General features: G+C 50.2%; 1 protein-coding gene across 1 annotated transcript; it reads right to left on the reverse strand.

The window, feature by feature from the left end:
• Positions 1-7,438: 7,438 nt before the first annotated feature.
• On the reverse strand, positions 7,439-21,680 carry LOC124464952 (golgin subfamily A member 7B-like). Its single transcript, XM_047016889.1, has 5 exons — positions 21,608-21,680; positions 11,948-12,073; positions 10,829-10,981; positions 8,137-8,238; positions 7,439-7,686 (listed from the first exon to the last, which is right to left on the reverse strand). Exons 1-5 carry the CDS (start codon positions 21,617-21,619, stop codon positions 7,600-7,602), a joined length of 480 nt encoding a protein of 159 aa, XP_046872845.1. The 5' UTR covers positions 21,620-21,680; the 3' UTR covers positions 7,439-7,599.
• Between the last annotated feature and the right edge of the window lie 215 nt (positions 21,681-21,895).

Here is a 21,895-nt window from a genome sequence, read left to right on the forward strand (position 1 = left end):
TGAGTGTGAACTGTGAAGGAAACTAGAGGGAGTTGCAGCGTTGGAGGAATCCATTGAATCCCTGATACCTCATTCAAATAGATATTTTTACCTACGAGTCAAGCTGCAGATGTGTGTGTGAGGGACCGGCTGCCTAGACCAGAAGGAACATCTGTTTTTCTCTCTCTTTGCTTAAGCAGCTGTGCGAAAGGATGTCCCTTTGTGTGTGTGTGTGTGTGTGGACTTTGTTTTGTGTGCGTATGTCATGACTGTAAGCTTTGGACGCTCTGTGTAAGAGTGTGTGTCATGGAAAAGCTCTCCAGATCTCTAAACACAGTCCTCTGTGATTATGAACAAGCTCAAACACCAGAGCAGAGAAATACTGGCTCCACAAAGTGTGAAGTTGCGCAATTGGTGTTTTGTGTGTGCGGTGGATAGGTTGTGTGTGCGGTGGATAGGTTGTGTGCGTGCGGTGGATAGGTTGTGTGTGCGGTGGATAGGGGGTCAGTGTCTGGGAGGTCTGTTGGTCCTGAATGCAACATTACATTCCTTATATCTGAAGAGAAGCTTAAACTCTCCCCTCTTCTCTCATCTCCTTCCCCTTCTCCCCTCTCCTCCTTTCCTCTCTTCCACTCTTTTCTTTTACTTAACTGTGCCACTGAGTGCTGACAAAGGTGAATGAAGTACATTCAACAGCTTCCACACATAGACTCACAGACTCACAGACACACAAACATACCCCATCTGGCTCTTTCTAGTTGTTCATGGTTGACAGGAGACAGGACAGTCTCTGTCACTCAGCCCAGCAGTCAGATGCCAGTCATCGTCACTAAGCTGTCACCGTGATGTCATCTGTTTTACTGGTGCCGCTCCACACACTCTGACACAGACCATATCTTTCCCTCTCCAGCATAGCAACAGGAGTCAGGTTCCTCATGTTTGTGTTCTGTTTCGGAGCCTAGCACGACAAAGGGTGCCTCTCTTGTGATTAGGAAATGACATGGACCTGAGTTTGAGAACACGGGGTGGTCTCTTCCACTAACCGACAGGATGAGAAGCAGTTCCTTAGGTTCTCCGCCAGTCCATCTCTTTCTCCTCCCTCTTCTTCCCTCCATCTGTCTATCGTTCTCTCTGTCCCTGTCTCTTTTTCTGTCCTTCTCTTTCTTTACCTAGCAGTCTCTGTGTCTCCTTTCTTTCCGTTTTCCCCCCTTCTCTCTCTCTTTGTCTCTTCTGTCTCAATGTGTGGCCTCGTATTTCTGTTGTCGGATGAAGAATAGACAGACTCCTTTAACTCTCTCTCTTTCCTTTCTCCATCCCTTCTCTCATTCAGCCTTGTCCTCAGTTATCTCTCTCTCCTTTTTTTTTATTTGCCCCTCCCCCTCTCATTTCTTGGCTTGGTTCTACTCAGCTCCAACTCTGAAAACCTCCGCCCCGAGCCCAGTACAGCCCAGTCAGAACACCCAGACAGCCATCAAAGCTCAGAACGACACAAAACCATGAATTGACCCTAGCTGTTCGCTAGGCAGGAAAGCCAGTTGCACAACAATCCCCAGTTCAGAGTTCAAACATATGAGCCAGGAACAAAAAAACATCACATCTTCTCTGGCGCCAGGACACCAGGCAGCGAGCATTAAGGGATGTGGCAGGGAAGCCTCGCCGGCAGACACAACAAAGCCAGCTGTCAATCACTCTGAGTCAAATAAACCTGCCGATGTTCTGGCCAACGACAACAGGCTGGTGGGCGAGGCTTCACAAGCACTCAGCCAATGGGAGTGGATAGTTCCAACATTGCTAATCACAATAAACCCACTGTGGCCGTGCCTGTGGAAAGAACTGGGGGTTGTAGTTTCCAGGCCGTTCCACCCGTCTCCTCAAAGGGGCTCCCTGCCCTGGAGTCATCTGCTCCGGCACAAGAAATGTCATGCTGAGGATCAGAAGAACTGCGTGTTTTCAACTCAGAGTGCCTCTGTGTGTGTGTGTAAGGGGACAGAGAAAGGATTGTCGGCATGACCTTTCTCCAGGTGCTGTTTCTTCTGTTTGTTCAAGACATTATGAGTTCCCTCCTCCTTTCTTCCCTTTCTCCTTCTCTCCTCCGTCTCTCTCCCTCTCCTCCCTCGCTTCACTTCTCCCCTCTTCCTGGTCTTTGTGTACCTTTCATCTCTCTTCTCGATCCTCATTTGTCCTCTCCCTTTCAACCCCTCTCTCCCTTCTCCTCCACCTCTCCACCCTCTCTCCAGCATCTCTTCACCTCTCCACCCTCTCTCCCTTCTCCTTCACCTCTCCACCCTCTCTCCCTTCTCCTGTATGTCTCCACCCTCTCTCTCTTCTCCTACATCTCTCCACCCTCTCTCCCTTCTCCTGCATGTCTCCTCCCTCGCTCCACCTCTCCTGTCTCTTTCATCCCTCCTCTCCTTATTCCCGTCTCTCTGACTCTGCTCACTTCTCTCCTCCTTCTCTCCTGAATCTGTGCTTCTTTTAACCTATTTTCTTCCTACTCCTCATCTATCTGTTAGCATGTGCCGTCCTCAACATGCTACTGGACCTGGACCTGCTTATCTCTCTTTATCTGCCCCTCTCTCCGTCTCTCTCTGTCTCTACTCTCATGAGAACTAACGAGAAAGCAATGACTGATTGACACCTTACATACACACAGACACTGTGTCCCTTTCAGCCACAGACACACAGTTTTGAAAGAAAGCAAATATATTTTAGGATGTGCCAAGAAGTGGTTGAAGACTCTGTTAGGCATTAAGATGGATAGAGAGAAGGAGAGTGTGTATGTGTTTGTGTAAATAAAGAGTTGAGGGGGTTGTCATAAACCTGCTGGCAAACCACCATGTTTATTCAACTACTGTGTTTATGCCAATGCTCACGATGGAGAAGTAGAGAGAGAAGAGGAGTGATGTGTCCTGGCCTCCAGACTGACCTGGTCTCCAGACTGAAATGCTCTCCAGACTGACCTGGTCTCCAGAATGTCCTGGCCTCCAGACTGACCTGGCCTCCTGGCCTCCAGACTGACCTGGCCTCCTGGCCTCCAGACTGACCTGGTCTCCTGGCCTCCAGACTGACCTGGTCTCCAGACTGTCCTGGTCTCCAGAATGTCCTGGCCTCCAGAGTGACCTGCTCTTCTGGCCTCCAGACTGTCCTGGTCTCTCGGCCTCCAGACTGACCTGGTCTCCTGGCCTCCAGACTGTCCTGGTCTCTCGGCCTCCAGACTGTCCTGGTCTCCTGGCCTCCAGACTGTCCTGGTCTCCTGGCCTCCAGACTGAAGGAGGTCTCTCTCTTCTCTCCTCTCTCTTCTGATGGACCATGAGTTTCAGCAATATCAAAAACAACACCAGCTGCCTGCTGTTACAACAAACCTAGCTTCTAACCCAGCCTGGAACTCTGCCTCTAACCCAACCTTAAACCCAGCCTCCACCAATAACACAACATTTTTATCTCACAGAGTTTTTAAACTTCAGTTTATTAGTATTTTTTTTTTATTCTTACAGCAATAGTAATCTCAGTGAAAAAGTCCAACACATGACTCTGACTTCGTAAACATATAAATAGAAATATGTAAATACATAAATAAGAATCTGCAAATACATAAATAGCATCAAGGCCATTTACGAATGGTATTTTTGTCTCTGTAGCAGGAGGAAGTTGGTTTCCTGTCTTAGACTGAACCACTCAGGCGGTTCTGGTTCTGTTTGGGTCCAGAGTGGGTCAGGTTCTCACTGCCGCCCCCTGCAGGACTGGAAGACTAGATTTGACCGTTGGTTCACTTTTCAAAACAACAACCATGTCATAATAATCAAAGAGAACAATAAAAACAGCATAGCTACATCTCTTCCTGTCACCAATCCATGACAGGGCAGAAATATATAATCTTCATGTGGACACTATACACAGTGAGGCATGACATCTTATCACTTTTAACTACTTGACTTAACATCCTTAGTGTTCACAGCAACCTGAATCAGAAATCCCCTCTATATATTTCTCACATTGCAGTTTCTTATTTCTCTATTATTTGGTCACTATATTTGTGCATCCTTAATAAACATGCTACATACATGACTAGCTGGTAGAACTGTGACCCAACAAACAAGGAACACATTTGGCATGATTTATCATCACCATCATCCTCTTAATCACCATTATCATCATCATCTTCCTCAGGAAAATCATTCTTAACAGGTTCATCATCAACATTAACATCATCCTCATCATCGTATTAATCCTTCCTGTCTGCTTGGTTATCGTGCTAAACAGGTATGTTTCCCAGTACATCACATTAACACCAGACCAGAGGGCGTGGCATGCAGTCTCAACCGGGAGGCCTTCACACCGCATCACACAGCACAGGGGGGTCAAAGGTCAGGGACTGTGTGGGGTCAGGGGTCAGGTTGAGGTCAAGGGATCGTTAGTGATGTAAAGGGGTTCATGAAACATTATCTTCCTATAAAGACGATACAAAAATACAAAGAAGTCACATTTACATGTTCGTTTAAACATTAACCACTGATTGGTGGTTATATATACATGCCCATAGAGCTACCCGATCGCTCGTAGGCAGTGATCAGTCTTTCTATTGGTCCGTCAGCTCCAGGTTGGGTAACCGTTCCACAGGGATACAACGCAGAGGCATCAGAAGCACAGGAGGCCACTGTTACTGCTGGTCTGAGATCAGAGTGAGAGTTTGAAGTCTGAACAGGAGGCCACTGTTACTGCTGGTCTGAGTTCAGTGAGAGGTGGAAGTCTGAACAGGAGGCCACTGTTACTGCTGGTCTGAGATCAGTGAAAGGGTGAAGTCTGAACAGGAGGCCACTGTTACTGCTGGTCTGAGATCAGAGTGAGAGGGTGAAGTCTGAACAGGAGGCCACTGTTACTGCTGGTCTGAGATCAGAGTGAGAGGGTGAAGTCTGAACAGGAGGCCACTGTTACTGCTGGTCTGAGATCAGTGAAAGGGTGAAGTCTGAACAGGAGGCCACTGTTACTGCTGGTCTGAGATCAGAGTGAGAGGGTGAAGTCTGAACAGGAGGCCACTGTTACTGCTGGTCTGAGATCAGTGAAAGGGTGAAGTCTGAACAGGAGGCCACTGTTACTGCCGGTCTGAGATCAGTGAGAGGGTGAAGTCTGAACAGGAGGTCACTGTTACTGCTGGTCTGAGAACAGTGAGAGGGTGGACTGAACAGGAGACTATAGCACAAGCGATTTTACTGCTGGTCTGAGATCAGTGTGACAGATCAGTGTGTAATGAGTGCACTTTCTGGAGTTAAAGGAGCACTTTTCCTAATCACCTGTAGAGGGCAATAAAACTATGAAACTCGACTGAGAAACTCCAGGTTGAAAAAACTCAAGTTGATTTTAATAATGTGATTATTATGGGATGAAAATGAAGAGAAAGGAGGATAACAGTGAGGAAGAGGACTGGAATCCTTGCTTAGCAACAACCTGTCTACTCAGAGTTGGATAGCTGTGGTCTACAGCAGGCAGTACATGTGAATGTACATCCGGCCTACTGAGTGTGGATGATTGCGCTTGTGTGGTAGTGTGTGTGGTAATGTGTATGAGTGTATCTGTATATCTGTTTGTTTGTCAGTGTTTGTTTGTGTGTGTGTGCTTCGAGCGTACAGTACGTGTGTGTGTATTAGTTACCTGACCTGCTTTGCTACATCAGGTTTTGACACATCTGGAGCACCGGAATCGCACTCCCGTGTCGCCCCACCCTGCTTTCAACATCATGGTCAGCCTAGGTGGAGCTGCTCAAATTTAATTGTACTCCCTGGATTCAACTGTACTTACAGCAGCCATTCTGCAGAGTCCTGGCAGGCAGACACTCAATTAGAGCTTCCGATTCTGTCCACACACACACACATACACACACACACACGTATACACACACACACACCTCAGGCTGTCATTAACACTAGTACAGCCTCAGAGAGACCAGGGCTCTCTCATTAAACAGCTGTAGAGCCTAACCTCGAACCCTGAGCCAATCTCTACTGAACCAAATCTGTCTAAATAAACGTTATAACGACACACAAGTACACCCAGATACACGGGCATGCACACACACACACACTTTATACAAGCCTCACTGACCCCCTCTTGAACAACCTGCAATTAGCAAGCTTTCATCTGCTACAGGCCTGAGCAGGGGCTGTATACACACACACACACACACACAAGCATGCTTTTAAAGGTTCAGAGTTTGCTTGTGTTCCCAATGAGCTGAAACCACAGAGAACATTGCCTGGCCTGGGTCTGCCCTGCGCCTGCCAGGATCTGTGTGTGCAGGAACGCATGGCCACAGGTGTGTGTGTGTGTGTGCTCAGTCCCGTGACCTGCAGCTGTGATGTGGATCAGTAGGCTCCAATGCTCTGAGAGAGCAAGGTAAATAATCCACTGTGCTCTCTCCTCATCTTTTGATGTTGCAGCCAAATGCTGTATAAGAGCATAGAGTAAGCAGCTAGCCAGCCAAGCAGCCAGCCAGCCAAGCAGCCAGCCAGCCAAGCAGCCAGCCAGCCAAGCAGCCAGCCAGCCAAGCAGCCAGCCAGCCAACCAACCAGCCAGCCAGCCAGCCAGCCAGCCAAGCAGCCAGCCAAGCAGCCAGCCAGCCAGCCAAGCAGCCAGCCAAGCAGCCAGCCAGCCAGCCAGCCAAGCAGCCAAACAAGAGAGGTAATACTCATATAATCATAGCAAAGACTATCCAGACCTGATGATGTACAATACTCTAGACTTATATTGTGTGTGAGTAGATGGTATGTGTGTGTATGTCCTAGCAATCTTGTGTTCTGGTTTGCCTTAACTGAGTGTGTGTGTGCCAGCTCCAGATCCCTTCCTCCTTTGGTTTCCAGAGGGGTGGAGACCAGTAGCTTCCTCCCTCAGGCCAGGTCACTGTCTCAGACCCTGGTCAGACCCCCTCACAGGCCAGGTCAAGGTCTCAGACCCTGGTCAGACCCCCTCACAGGCCAGGTCACTGTCTCAGACCCTGGTCAAACCCCCTCACAGGCCAGGTCACTGTCTCAGACCCTGGTCAGACCCCTCACAGGCCAGGTCACTGTCTCAGACCCTGGTCAGACCCCTCACAGGCCAGGTCACTGTCTCAGACCCTGGTCAGACCCCTCACAGGCCAGGTCACTGTCTCAGACCCTGGTCAGACCCCTCACAGGCCAGGTCACTGTCTCAGACCCTGGTCAGACCCCTCACAGGCCAGGTCACTGTCTCAGACCCTGGTCAGACCCCCTCACAGGCCAGGTCACTGTCTCAGACCCTGGTCAGACCCCTCACAGGCCAGGTCACTGTCTCAGACCCTGGTCAGACCCCTCACAGGCCAGGTCACTGTCTCAGACCCTGGTCAGACCCCTCACAGGCCAGGTCACTGTCTCAGACCCTGGTCAGAACCCTCCACAGCTCCGGGTACCCTTGATTTAGCTCACAGAAGTCCAGGATGACAGCCGCTGGAACACTGTGAGCCAAATCGAGCGCACCTCTGAGGACGCCACGCTGTGGGGGGAGTCAGAAACGCGTGCTCTCATGCTTCAGCATGCGGATGTTGGTGAGCGAGCCGGCAGCCCTGTGGTGGTGGTGGAAAGGATACCCGTAGCCCTGGTGCTGCTCCTCCAGTCACCGCGAGGCGCTGCCCGCAGACGACACACTGCCGCTGGGGCTGGAGCTGCCAGAGTCCCGGTCCTCGTACACGCTCACCTCTATCTGGGGAGGGCGGGGTCAAGGGTCAACACCGCGCGGACGCAGGCAGGCACGCGAACGGCACATGCACAAGGCGCTTGCAAACATGAGTGATGGTCCTCTGTACACATTCTCACTATCAGCATCATTTGAATGGTATGAAAACTGGAGAGCAGGAAAGGGAAGCTTCCACCAGAGGGCCTGAAGCCTACCGCAGAGCTGCACCAGAGGGCCTGAGGCCTACCGCAGAGCTGCACCATAGGGCCTGAGGCCTACCGCAGAGCTGCACCAGAGGGCCTGAGGCCTACCGCAGAGCTGCACCAGAGGGCCTAAGGCCTACCGCAGAGCTGCACCAGAGAGTCTGAGGCCTGTCGCAGGGCTGCACCAGAGGGCCCAAGACCTACCGCAAAGCTGCACCAGAGGGCATTGGTAGCGTGTTGAAACCCAGAGCAAGGGAAGCGAATGGAAGGATACGACCCTCATGCCCCTCTCGACAGGGTCAGTGAGGAGGAGACCTCGGGGGGCGTAGATCTTTTCATTCTGCTCCTGGATGTAGCCTGAGATTTTCTGCAAGACCTGGGGGAGGGCGGGCGAGGGTGAGAGAAAGAGAAAGTGAGATGGTGCAAAAGAGAGAAGGAAAGAGACACAGAGAGAGAGAGACAATGGGTAAGGGAGGAAGATACAAACATAGTTCAAGTTCAGGTCTTTTATTGTCAGATGCACAGAACAACACAAGGTCAGACTGAGCACTGAAATTCTTTGGGCAAGACAACGCAAAGCAACCTCAGTGGAATAAGATGACATTGCTATATAATCAGACAGACACGCTATATTGACAACCTTTCAAATGTTGCAAGACTAATTAATCATCCGAGTATTATTGACTGTCATTGCTTCTCCAAGCAAAATCCTAACTCGACAACCCTTTTTGAACTCGACAGCATTAGATCAGTAAAACTGATCTTCTATCAACTGGGCTTCAATTTGGGCTGTATAATTGATTCCCTTTGGACTTTTCCATGTGCTGCTCTGAGGTGGTTGTCCCAGGCTGGATGCGGGCAGGTGGAAGGGGCTGTGGAGGTGAGCAGGACAGGGTGTTTGGATTGCACCGCAGAGCGAAGCTGTGCTGGAGGTTCTCGGGTTTCTCAAGTGGACGTTGCCTCAGCTGGCCTCAGAGCAACACACAGAGCAGAGAGATGCTCCAACATGATGCTGCAAACACACATTCAGACACTCACTCACTCACTCACACACACACACACAAACACCCACACACTTTTACCCATGCTTACACAGACACACACACACTCACAGACTCACTCACACACTTGCACACACACACACACACACACTTCTATATACATAACTAATACACAAGTAATTGAGAAACTTTAGAGGGCCAACATGGAGACCTTGATCTCGTTTTGAGTGTTCCAGTAAGATAGATATCTGGTCACGCTGGGATAGCATGTAGCATAGCGTCTTATTTAGCCTATTCAGGCCTCTCATCCATGCCTTCAGCTTTGACATCTCCAGTTTATTCATGTCCATGATTCATTAGTGCTATCTCATTCAAGTCAATCACCCGTGCATTTCGCAGAGTTAGAGCTAGGTTATTCAGGCTTACTGCCCATGCTTTTGAGCATCATTAGCATAATTCAGGCTTAATATTATCCTTAACAGTACTCAGTAGCTATGACTATAGGAAGGCTGCCTGAATGCACCTCTTTTCATCTGTACAAACACACTGTTTGTGTGTGTATTCAGTAATGTGAACCATGAAAAATTGTCTAATGTGATGGATCTCATAGTGAAAGAAGAGTTACGATGTTAGGTGTGTGTGTGTCTTTGTGCCGTATGCTGTGTGTGTGCAGTGTGTGAGCAAAGTGTTTATGTGTGTGTTGAGTGTGTGTGTGTGTGTGTGCATGCGTGTGCATGTGCAGCGGTGTGTGTGCGTGCCGTGTTTGTGCGGGTGTGCATGTGTGCGTGCTGTGTGTGCGTGCTGTGTTTGTGCGGGTGTGTTTGTGTGTGTGCATGTGTGTGCGTGCTGTGTGTGCGTGCTGTGTGTGCACTTCACAGGGGAGTAAATGACGTGCTCTGCTGCGTGTGAACATCGTGCTGGGTGGGTGCAGTCTTATCAGTGTCATCAGAGGGCCAAGCACAGATCTCCAGCTCCAGGAGAAATAAACATCTCCTCTCAGGCAGCCTGATAACATCTCCACATCTCCTCTAAAGCAGCCTGATAACATCTCCACATCTCCGCAACATCTCCCGTCTGACGAGCACATGAAAGGAGAGCCAGGAAGGCCACTTTTGCTCGACTTCAAAATGCCAACGTGTTCATTGTGTCAGCTTCCAGTGTGTGTGTAAAGTGTGTGAGAGAGAGCTGCGTGTGTGTGTGTGCTAATGTGAGGGTGTTTGTGCGTTCATGTGTGTCTGTGTGTCAACTGTGTGTGTGTGTGAGTGTGAGCCATGTATTTGCGTGTGTGTGTTTGTGTTTACTGGAGGAAGTAGAAGGATGGAGATAGAATAGGTGTGTGACTGATATCAGGAGAGGTGCATGCTGGGACTTCACACCCCGTCAGACACACAACTGAACAAAGCGCCCGTCTAACGGGGTGTGTGAGAGGACGATATGTGTTTGTGTGTGTGTGCTTGTTTGTCAGTGCTCGTGTGTGCGTTTCTGTGGAGGTGGTTGTGTGTGTGCCCTCGGCGGCTGTACTGAACACTGTGTTGTGGTTGGCAGGGAGGTTGGCACGGCGACCACACAGGTGCAACGCCGTGGGACACACACCTGACAGCAGCTCTGCGGAAGGCTGGATCAGACCACGACCACGTTCCCTCGCTTTCAGGGTCAGTGTGTGTGCGTGTTAGTGTGTGCATGCGTATGGGTGCGTGTGTTAGTGTGTGCGCATGCCTACTATGTCTGTGTGTGTGCGTGTGCACCTGAACAGAGTAGAAGGCCGCTACCAAAGTTCTCAGGGCAGACAGGACCATTACAAACAGGATCTGATGCAGCTCTCAATTTACCTGCTCTATACGATATGACCCATACAGGCCCCAGGACCGCAGTAGAAGTTACTATAGGAGCAGGCTGAGGTGTGTGTCTTTGTGTCCAGTGTGTGTGTTTGTGTCCAGAGTGTGTGTCCAGAGTGTGTGTGTGTACCTTCTCGTAGCGGGTCTCCATGCAGAGGAAGATGACGTAGGCGGTGACACAGGCCAGACAGCCCTCCAGGTAGGACCGCCCCCCCATGCTCTCTGCCTCAGCATAGTACCGGTTCAGAGTGCTCACGGTGTCTGCAAACAGCTTCCGCTCAATCTGTACACACATGACACACACATACACACAGGCACACATATGACACACAAAAACACATGACAAACATACATACACACACACACACAGCATAAATAACAGTGTGAGGCTTTTTAGCAGAACTGTGTGAGCACTGTGACACAAGCTGTTCGTTGGCCTACCAAGGACACACATACTCACTCCATCACACACACACACTCCACACCCCCCTGTTCCCCTGCAACATGGCCCACAAAACACACGCTCCCTCACACTCACTCCTCCAACCCCCGCCAGCAACATTCTGTTTTCCTGAAATAACTCTTTTTTTGGACCAATTTAGAATCATGAGTCATCTCCCTGATCACAGCTGCTCCTCACTCTGGAACCTGGAGAGACGGGAGATTGAGAAGAACTACAAACACGTCAGAGACACAGAGAGACACACAGAAGAGAGGGAGAAATGTGGCAGAGAGAGAGGAGATAAAACAGGGAGAGAAAGAGAGCGAGAGAGAGAGAGAGAGAGAGAAAGAGAGAGAGAGGGAGAGAGAGAGAGAGAGAGAGAGAGAGAGAGAGAGAGGGAGAGAAGGAGGGGGGAGAGGGAGAGAAGGAGGGGGGAGAGAGGGGGGGAGTGGGGGGAGAGAGAGAGATTGAGAGAGAGGGAGAGAAAGAGGGAGAGAAGGAGGGGGGAGAGAGGGGGGGAGTGGGGGGAGAGAGAGAGATTGAGAGAGAGGGAGAGAAAGAGGGAGAGAAGGAGGGAGAGAAGGAGGGGGGGAAGAGGGAGAGAGGGAAAAGGACACTGGCAGTCACATCTCTCTGATCTGACCCCTCTGTGCACCTCTATACGTATGTTTGTGTGTGTACGTGTGTGTAGATATGTGTGAGTGTGTGTGTGCAAATGTGTGTACGTGTGTTTATGTGGGTGTAGGTGTGCAAATGTGTGTGTGTTTGTGTGTGTGTAGGTGCAAATGTGTGTGTTTGTGTGCTCACCCTACTGTCTAGCTCTGAGGGGAACTTGGTCTGGAACCTGCAGGTAGTCCCTTCACTGTAGTCTCTCTGGATGAACACCTTGTTTACCAGAGAAGCACTGTGTCTCAGATCCTGGAGGTTGTGGAACTGTACACACACACACACAGACAAAAAGGATATTTAACACTCGTTTATAGAAAGGGGAGACAGTGTGGGAGGGGCAGCAGGAGGGACAGTGTGGGAAGGGCAGCAGGAGAGACAGTGTGGGAGGGGCAGCAGGAGAGACAGTGTGGGAGGGGCAGCAGGAGAGACAGTGTGGGAGGGGCAGCAGGGGAGACAGTGTGGGAGGGGCAGCAGGGGGGACAGTGTGGGAGGGGCAGCAGGGGAGACAGTGTGGGAGGGGCAGCAGGAGGGACAGTGTGGGAAGGGCAGCAGGAGAGACAGTGTGGGAGGGGCAGCAGGAGAGACAGTGTGGGAAGGGCAGCAGGAGAGACAGTGTGGGAGGGGCAGCAGGAGAGACAGTGTGGGAAGGGCAGCAGGAGAGACAGTGTGGGAGGGGCAGCAGGAGAGACAGTGTGGGAGGGGCAGCAGGAGAGACAGTGTGGGAGGGGCAGCAGGGGGGACAGTGTGGGAGGGGCAGCAGGGGAGACAGTGTGGGAGGGGCAGCAGGAGAGACAGTGTGGGAGGGGCAGCAGGGGGGACAGTGTGGGAGGGGCAGCAGGGGAGACAGCCTACCCTGTGGGAGGGGCAGCAGGAGGGACAGTGTGGGAGGGGCAGCAGGGGAGACAGTGTGGGAGGGGCAGCAGGAGAGACAGTGTGGGAAGGGCAGCAGGAGAGACAGTGTGGGAGGGGCAGCAGGGGAGACAGTGTGGGAGGGGCAGCAGGAGAGACAGTGTGGGAGGGGCAGCAGGGGGGACAGTGTGGGAGGGGCAGCAGGGGGGACAGTGTGGGAGGGGCAGCAGGGGAGACAGTGTGGGAGGGGCAGCAGGGGAGACAGTGTGGGAGGGGCAGCAGGAGGGACAGTGTGGGAGGGGCAGCAGGAGAGACAGTGTGGGAGGGGCAGCAGGGGGGACAGTGTGGGAGGGGCAGCAGGAGAGACAGTGTGGGAGGGGCAGCAGGAGAGACAGTGTGGGAGGGGCAGCAGGGGGGACAGTGTGGGAGGGGCAGCAGGGGAGACAGTGTGGGAGGGGCAGCAGGAGAGACAGTGTGGGAGGGGCAGCAGGAGAGACAGTGTGGGAGGGGCAGCAGGGGAGACAGCCTACCCTGTGGGAGGGGCAGCAGGAGGGACAGTGTGGGAGGGGCAGCAGGGGAGACAGTGTGGGAGGGGCAGCAGGAGAGACAGTGTGGGAAGGGCAGCAGGAGAGACAGTGTGGGAGGGGCAGCAGGAGAGACAGTGTGGGAGGGGCAGCAGGAGAGACAGTGTGGGAGGGGCAGCAGGGGGGACAGTGTGGGAGGGGCAGCAGGGGGGACAGTGTGGGAGGGGCAGCAGGGGAGACAGTGTGGGAGGGGCAGTAGGAGAGACAGTGTGGGAGGGGCAGCAGGGGGGACAGTGTGGGAGGGGCAGCAGGGGGGACAGTGTGGGAGGGGCAGCAGGAGAGACAGTGTGGGAGGGGCAGTAGGGGGGACAGTGTGGGATGGGCAGCAGGAGAGACAGTGTGGGAGGGGCAGCAGGAGAGACAGTGTGGGAGGGGCAGCAGGGGAGACAGTGTGGGAGGGGCAGCAGGGGAGACAGTGTGGGAGGGGCAGCAGGAGAGACAGTGTGGGAGGGGCAGCAGGGGGGACAGTGTGGGAGGGGCAGCAGGGGGGACAGTGTGGGAGGGGCAGCAGGGGAGACAGTGTGGGAGGGGCAGCAGGGGAGACAGTGTGGGAGGGGCAGCAAGAGGGACAGTGTGGGAGGGGCAGCAGGGGGGACAGTGTGGGAGGGGCAGCAGGGGAGACAGTGTGGGAGGGGCAGCAGGAGGGACAGTGTGGGAGGGGCAGCAGGGGTGACAGTGTGGGAGGGGCAGCAGGGGAGACAGCCTGCCCTGTGGGAGGGGCAGCAGGAGAGACAGTGTGGGAGGGGCAGCAGGAGGGACAGTGTGGGAGGGGCAGCAGGGGGGACAGTGTGGGAGGGGCAGCAGGGGAGACAGCCTGCCCTGTGGGAGGGGCAGCAGGGGGAACTTGACAGCAGAGAAAGGCCCAGTAGGTCAGAGTAGTTTCAGAAGCTGAATATGCTGAATATATTTACTTTGTTTATGCTATATATGTACAGGCAAACACTACATTAGGGTGTAATCCTGAATGGCAGTATGACTGAGGTTTCTGAGGTGTGCCAAACTACATCCTCTTCTTAACTGAAATAATAGTACAACCAGTTTGCTCCAAATGCACCTTTATTTTTATTCATTTGGATAATTATAGTTACCATCATGTCCAGGTCAAATTGGACTTTCTCAACAGGCTGCAAGGACAGCACCTGGTCAGACTTTCTCAACAGCCTGCAAGGACAGCACCTGATCAGACCTTCTTAACAGGCTGCAAGGACAGCACCTGATCAGACCTTCTCAACAGGCTGCAAGGACAGCCCCTGGCTGCCTGCCCGAGTGTTCCAATAGACCAAGCCCAGGATGATTCCAATATGAAAGGGCATTAGAAATGTCTAATTTATTTTTTTAATTTTAGTTTTAGTTCAGTCAAAGAGTATAGAAGAACAAGAGGCCAAACTCTGATGCTTTTTTGATAACAGCCACTAGAGCGCTTCGCTAGTGCGGACGCCATTTTGGGGTGAATATTCCAACTGGAGTTACTGGACAACAGCACAGATAGTTACATACTAGCTAGTTATAGCTACTGCAGATCATTTTATATATATTTTTTGTGTTGACGTTAGCTAGCTAGCGTCGGCAGCTGTGTACCTAGCAAGCATTAGCAGCATTTGTATCGGTTAAATGTACGTAGTTAAATATTAGCTAATATTCAACGGTAAAGTATACACCTTCGTAAATCATCCTCTGCCGGGTAGAAAGCGAATAAAATAAAATAAAACGTTTACAACAACATTTAGTGGCAAAATCCATTATGTCTACAAAATTATTTTAGATATAGTAAAAAGTTAAGCTAGCTTGCAAATACTGAGGATAGCCTACCGAAATTGAGTCAATGTCGATGCCAATGTCGATGCTAGCTTCTGTTAGTTTGCTAGCTGTAGGCTATATAACATTTCACTGGGTCTTGCAGAGCTGCTTGATTTACTGAAATGATTATGAAATGTTATGTTCTATACTAGCCATTTGCCTACTTTAGCAACTCACAGTATTTCCAAGCCCTGATAGTGTAACTGAGACGACTGTTACGAATCCCTGTAAGGCAGGGAAACGCACCAGACCGCTGAACCAGGGTGAGGGAGCCACAAGGGACTGGACACCCAACAACCGGGGTAACATGCCCTACAAAAAATCAATTTGTCCCAGACAAGCCTTAATGTCGAGCCCTATAAACCAATTATTTGTTAGTAAACATTCGGGATGCGCGCCCAATGTGGTTGCAGAAAACCAGGAAAGGATAGCATTTAAAATGGCAAAAGGATCACACGTATCATACAAATAGTAAGATTCAAAAAGACCAAAGAAGTTGAGGAGGACAGCCTTAAAGAGAGAAAGCGATTACCCATTGATCTGTCGCGTCAGAATTTTGATTTGGGTCACGAAAGTCTTGAAATTTGAGTGAGAATGTCGCCCGGTACAGACCGCATAGTCGAGCGGCAACCATGTCTTCACGTCATTTCACAAAGTTCATAATTTTAAGGTTTTACAGTCAATTCTACATCTAAAAAGTCGAGCAGGGTAGCTTTCAAGTGATATGGGAATTCTGCTTTTAGCAAGCTGGTCCGATTATTTTTCTGATTTGTTTAAACTGGCAATCTGAGTGAGACTGCGTCCCCATTACACGTTAGCCTCAGTCAGACTCGTCGCTCACTGGCAGTGTGCACAATGTTGTATTTCACTCCATTCTAACCCAAAAACGTCAGGGAGGACTGCCTAATGTAGATACGAGCCTAATGAAAATAGCCAGCATCTCGGTTTTCTTTAACCGAGCCTTTTTAATTTGTCATTTGCCTGAGAAAAAGCGACCTCCGTTAGCCAGGCTAGTTTTGCCCGATCACTCGGTCAGACTGTTTAAGGGTATCCGGGGTCAAGTTAATTTTGTGCAAAGACAAGTGAAACGTAAATGTATTTGTCCAAAGGCCAAGAGCCTCAAAAAGTTAATATCAAGCCCTGCAATCCAGTGGCCAGAGATATATGATGACCTGATCGACACTCCAAGTGTAATAGACCGGGGAGAAGTTCGTCTTTTGCAACCGACATGCGCAGTTGAGACTGCTTGACAGTTGTGTGACGTAGGGTCTATACATGGCTCTCACCCAAATCAGCACAATAGAAAATGCGCTTCCTAAAAACCAAAAAAGTGGAAGACTTGTCTGTAAGTCTGTGAAATAAACTGTTTAAAGGGATTTGATGATCACTACTCTAGTAATTACGTTATTCTGTGTTGTCATCTTCAGTTTTTTTTTAACAAAGCAGCTGATATTGGCAAAAAAGACAGCAAGCTAGTGGACTGCCGAGTTGCTTTCAACCCAAAATGGCGTAAACGTAGCGCTGCTGCTGGCCACTGGTGTTGCAATGGAACATTCTATTGGCTTTCACTTCTTGTCAAAAAAGGTTATTTGGTTCAGTTCTAGTTCTGTTTTATTGTTTGCACCAACATCAACAAAGCAATGTCCTTGTACGTGAAAATGTACTTGGCAATAAACCGGTTTCTGATTCTGAAAAAATAAGTCAGAACTCAGGGTGCATAGTTACCATGATAGATGGCTTTTAGTTATACTACACACGTGCTCGAATCAATTAAGTGTTTTTACCAACGGTGAACTGTGATGAACTCTGTCTCGTTTACCATGTGTTGTGGGTGTGACATTTTCCCTGTGTTATCACCACTCATAGACGACCAGTGTGTTTATTTGTGTTTGATTAAAAAAAAGAAATGTCACAAGCACAACCATCTTCATAGATAGCCTGTCAGTGTGGCTCTCAGAGTGCACCAGACTGATGAAGTCTTTGACATGGACCACATGTTCTTCCGGGGCAGCATGCTCACAGGCCCCTTAAAGGGACCAAGTTTCACCCCCCTTCTCAACACTTAGTTACGAGTGTGTTTGTTTGTGCCTGTGTGTGTCTGTGTGCCTGTGTGCATGTGTGTGTGTGTGTTTCCCTCTTAGAGATGATAATCCTGCACAGTATGAGTTCAGTATTGACAGAGGAACACGACGACTCCAACCCTGTCTTGTGTTCAAATCTCCAAGGTGTTGCTAGCTTTACAAATCCACTCCTCTTTCTCTCTCTCCATCTCTCTCCTCTCTGTCTCTCTCTCATTCACCACCTCTCTCCCTTCCCCTTTCCTCTTTACTGCTCTCCCTTTCCCTCTTTCTCCTTTTCTCTCTCTCTCTCTCTCTCTCTCTCTCTCTCTTTCTCTCTCTCTCTCTCTCTCTCTCTCTCTCTCTCTCTCTCTCTCTCTCTCTCTCTCTCTCTCTCTCTCTCTGTCTCTTCATTTATCGCCCCATCTCTGGTTCTATCTCTTTCATTATCTTTTTCACTCCCCCTCACCCCACTCCCTCTACCTCTTGCTCCCCTCTCTACCCTCTCCCTCCCCCCCTCTTTCCACCTCCCTCTCTCTCCACCTCCACCTGGAAGCCCTGTCTCCATAGAACCTGGACATATGAAGCTCTAAATGTTATCATCATCCCTGTCCTGATGATTACAGTCATTACCCAGCTCTTCTCCAGGAATACTGATCCATGATCTGAATGTTAGCACATTCATGAGTCTGTCCACGCTAACCATATAGTGCAAGATGTTTGGCAGATGAACCGGCCTTAGATATGCAAACCTGCCTCACACATACAGCTTCATGCACACAGCCTCACACACAAGGTCAAACACAACCTCACACACACACACACATGCATTTGCTATATCCTTCCAATTCCCTTGATTTGTTTGATCTTGATCTCCATCTGCAGATTTTCATCCCCTCCATGGCATGCTGTCTTTGGATGCTCTTATATAGGCTTTAGTGGTCCGCTAATACCGTATCTGAAGTCTCTTTCCCGAAATTCAGCCTTGGTGCAGAATTACAGCCACTACGAGCAGTATGAGCTTTCCTTAAGACGTCCTGTTACTGTGTCTGTAGCTTTAAATTCTATAAGGAGGAGCGAGGCGGGGCTAACTGCGATGCTTCGGTCGTTTGCAAGCCATGATGTCTCTCGAGGAAATGGTCGTAGTTCATTTTCTCATTGGCGTGGCGGGCCAAATTCTCTGGGCGGGCAAAACAGAGAAAGGGGAGGTAACCTTTCCCCTTATGACGACACGAAGGGAAGATTTTCAGATGGGATCATTTGAGATTTCGTTTTCTCAAAGGTGGAGAAGAATACCCAGGGCTTGGTTTAAACCTATTGAAATGTTTAGCCACTGGGGGACCAAAGGCAGGCTAGGGGAACTCATATTAATGTTAAATAACCTCATAAACTGACATGTTCATGCCATGGGACCTTTAATCTAACTTAATCTCTTTCTCCTGCTTTGGCTCTCTCACTTTCTCTTGTCTATCCTGCACTCTCTCTCCTCTCTCTCTCCTCTCTCTCTCTCTCTCTCTCTCTCTCTCTCTCTCTCTCTCTCTCTCTCTATCTATCTCTCTCCTCCATCTCACATTCCATATTTTTATCCTCCATGGTTTTAGCCCAGGGGCCCTCTTACTGTCCTCATAAACAAATCACTATTAATAGATATACTCACATTCATTTGGCCCTGTTCACCGACTTCTCATTAGGGTAATAGGCCCAGTGTGTTTCCATGTGTGTTTGAGTGTGTATGAGTGCTCTAGCAGACAGTATGAGTCTGTTCTAAACACTATTTGATTACGTCTGTCATCTAGAAGTGCATGAAGTAGAGAAGAAGACAGGAGAGAAGAGAGGACTTCTTGTAATCTCTCCTTCCTCTCTCCCTCCATCCTTCTGATACCTACTGGTTGAACCAGACATCTACCAAAGGTGCCAGAGTTTTATGATGTACACTAGAGGTCTATCCCATGTACCAGAGGTCTACAGGAGTACCAGAGGTCTGCAGGAGTACCAGAGGTCTGCAGGAGTACCAGAGGTCTGCAGGAGTACCGGAGGTCTACAGGAGTACCAGAGGTCTACAGGAGTACCAGAGGTCTGCAGGAGTACCAGAGGTCTATCCCATGTACCAGAGGTCTACAGGAGTACCAGAGGTCTGCAGGAGTACCAGAGGTCTACAGGAGTACCAGAGGTCTGCAGGAGTACCAGAGGTCTGCAGGAGTACCAGAGGTCTACAGGAGTACCAGAGGTCTACAGGAGTACCAGAGGTCTGCAGGAGTACCAGAGGTCTACAGGAGTACCAGAGGTCTGCAGGAGTACCAGAGGTCTACAGGAGTACCAGAGGTCTGCAGGAGTACCAGAGGTCTACAGGAGTACCAGAGGTCTGCAGGAGTACCAGAGGTCTGCAGGAGTACCAGAGGTCTACAGGAGTACCAGAGGTCTGCAGGAGTACCAGAGGTCTACAGGAGTACCAGAGGTCTGCAGGAGTACCAGAGGTCTACAGGAGTACCAGAGGTCTGCAGGAGTACCAGAGGTCTGCAGGAGTACCAGAGGTCTACAGGAGTACCAGAGGTCTGCAGGAGTACCAGAGGTCTACAGGAGTACCAGAGGTCTACAGGAGTACCAGAGGTCTGCAGGAGTACCAGAGGTCTACAGGAGTACCAGAGGTCTGCAGGAGTACCGGACATCTACCAGTAGTACCAGAGGTGTACCAGGAGTACCAGAGCTCTACCAGGAGTACCAGAGGTGTACCAGGAGTACCAGAGGTGTACCAGGAGTACCAGAGGTCTACCATGAGTACCAGAGCTCTACCAGGAGTACCAAAGGTCTACAGGCGTAGCAGAGGTCTACAGGAGTACCAAAGGTCTACAGACGTAGCAGAGGTCTTCAGGTATACAATATGTCTACCAAGTATCTGGAGCCCCACAGCCCTGTCTTGTACTGTACACCATGTCTACACCTTTACTGAACATCAGGCTCTCCTCTTGAAATAGACCTTAAGGACAAGAACAAACGACGTTACTGTCATGCTAATTATACACTGCACTGTGTTCTGCAGTTGTGCATCCTTCATCCCTTCAACATGGTTTCAACATCTCTTCAACACTGCCCCCCCCCCAACACAACCCCATTCCACCCCCGACCCCCCCGCACCCCCCACCCCCTCGCACAACCCCCCTCCACCCCCTCATGACAACATCTCTGAAGGACTTCTACCAGCTCTTTATCCTTCCAGCACAATCCTCTCTCCCTCTCTATCTCCCTTTCTCCCTCCCTCTCTCTCTCTCTCTCTCTCCCTCTCTCCCTCCCTCTCTCTCTCCCTTTCTCCCTCCCTCTCTCCCTCTCTCCCTCTCTCCCTCCCTCCTTCCCCTCTCCCTGTCTCCCCTCCCTCTCTCCCTCTCTCCCTCCCTCCCTCTCTCCCTCTCTCCCTATGTACTGTAAACGGTGCTGTTCTTTTGAGACGCTCGTCTCTGATGGTTACAAACTGTGGCAGGCTGTTCACATTAAATCTGTCATCTATAATTGATGGCTCTTGGACATCAAGTTTGAGTGTGTGTGTTTCTCTGTTTGTGTGTGTCTGTGTGTGTGTGTGTGTGTGTTGTGTGAAAGAGAGAGATTAGATGGCGCTACTGACATCAGGGTGGCTCTGCCATCAACTCGGCAGCCTGGAAAGAACTTCCAATCAATCTGACAGCTCGGTGCTCCCCAGCACTGTCTGACTGACAGCTTTAATAAGTATAGATTCTCCAAAACAGTCACAGAAACAGATGGTGCAAACATGTAACAGAGGGGTGAGGTGGGGATCAAACCAAAACCCCCCAAAAAACAGTTTTACCAGAGCAAGTACAAATGACCCTGCTTACCAGATACACACACACACAAAACACACAAACACCCCCCAACATACACACACACAATATAAACAATCCCCCCCTCACGCACATAAACCAGTGCCATCACATTGTCACCATGGCAGGGCCAATCTTGTTATATGGACATCACATAGTATGCCCTGTAAGACTCCCAAACAACACAGAATAAGTGTTCATACACACAGAGGCACACACACACACACACACACACACATCATTGCCTCTGTCCATGGTGCTGATGCTCCTCACAGGTGTAATCTGACTTCCAGAACCACCGGAGATAAATCAAATGTCGTGAATACATCCCTCTTAAAAGTACTTCTCATACAGAAGTGAATGGAATCCCACAGTCTACGACTACAGCACGTACAGTAAGATGTGATTACAGTCCACCGTCAACAGTGCGATTTTCTGCCTCATTCAAACGCCACGTACACCGCGCGAGTGTCTCGAAAAACGTGGTAATAAGCGTCGTGTCCAAACTGATTAACATAGTGAATGTCTGTATTTAAACTGCTGGGGAATGCCAAGATCATCTGAACGGCAGGGAAGGACGCACGCTGAAAGCTGCAACCGCTGCCTGGCGCATCTTATCAAAACCATTCAGCGTGCCCGTGGACTGGACATGTATACAAAAATACAAATACATTAAATTCTTACCTCTGTCGCCATATTGCCATCAGAGGGTGCAGGGTGGGTCGCAAGCTGAAATCGTTGTAGGCTTCCGTTCTTGTTGGCGGGACGAGGAATAGCGCAGCTCGAGCTTCAAAGGAGGGCGGGCGGAACGCATTGGCACGCGCGATATTTATGCGTGGCGTGTGTGTGACACACTGTGTGTGTGTGTGTGACAGATGCTATGGGAAAAAGGGGGCCGGGCAATTACAGATGAGTTTTAATCATGCATCAATTAAGAGAAAGAACAGGGGGGTTTGAGACAAAAATCTTCAA

Source organism: Hypomesus transpacificus, unplaced genomic scaffold, assembly GCF_021917145.1.
Source record: "Hypomesus transpacificus isolate Combined female unplaced genomic scaffold, fHypTra1 scaffold_425, whole genome shotgun sequence".
Taxonomy (NCBI): domain Eukaryota; kingdom Metazoa; phylum Chordata; class Actinopteri; order Osmeriformes; family Osmeridae; genus Hypomesus; species Hypomesus transpacificus.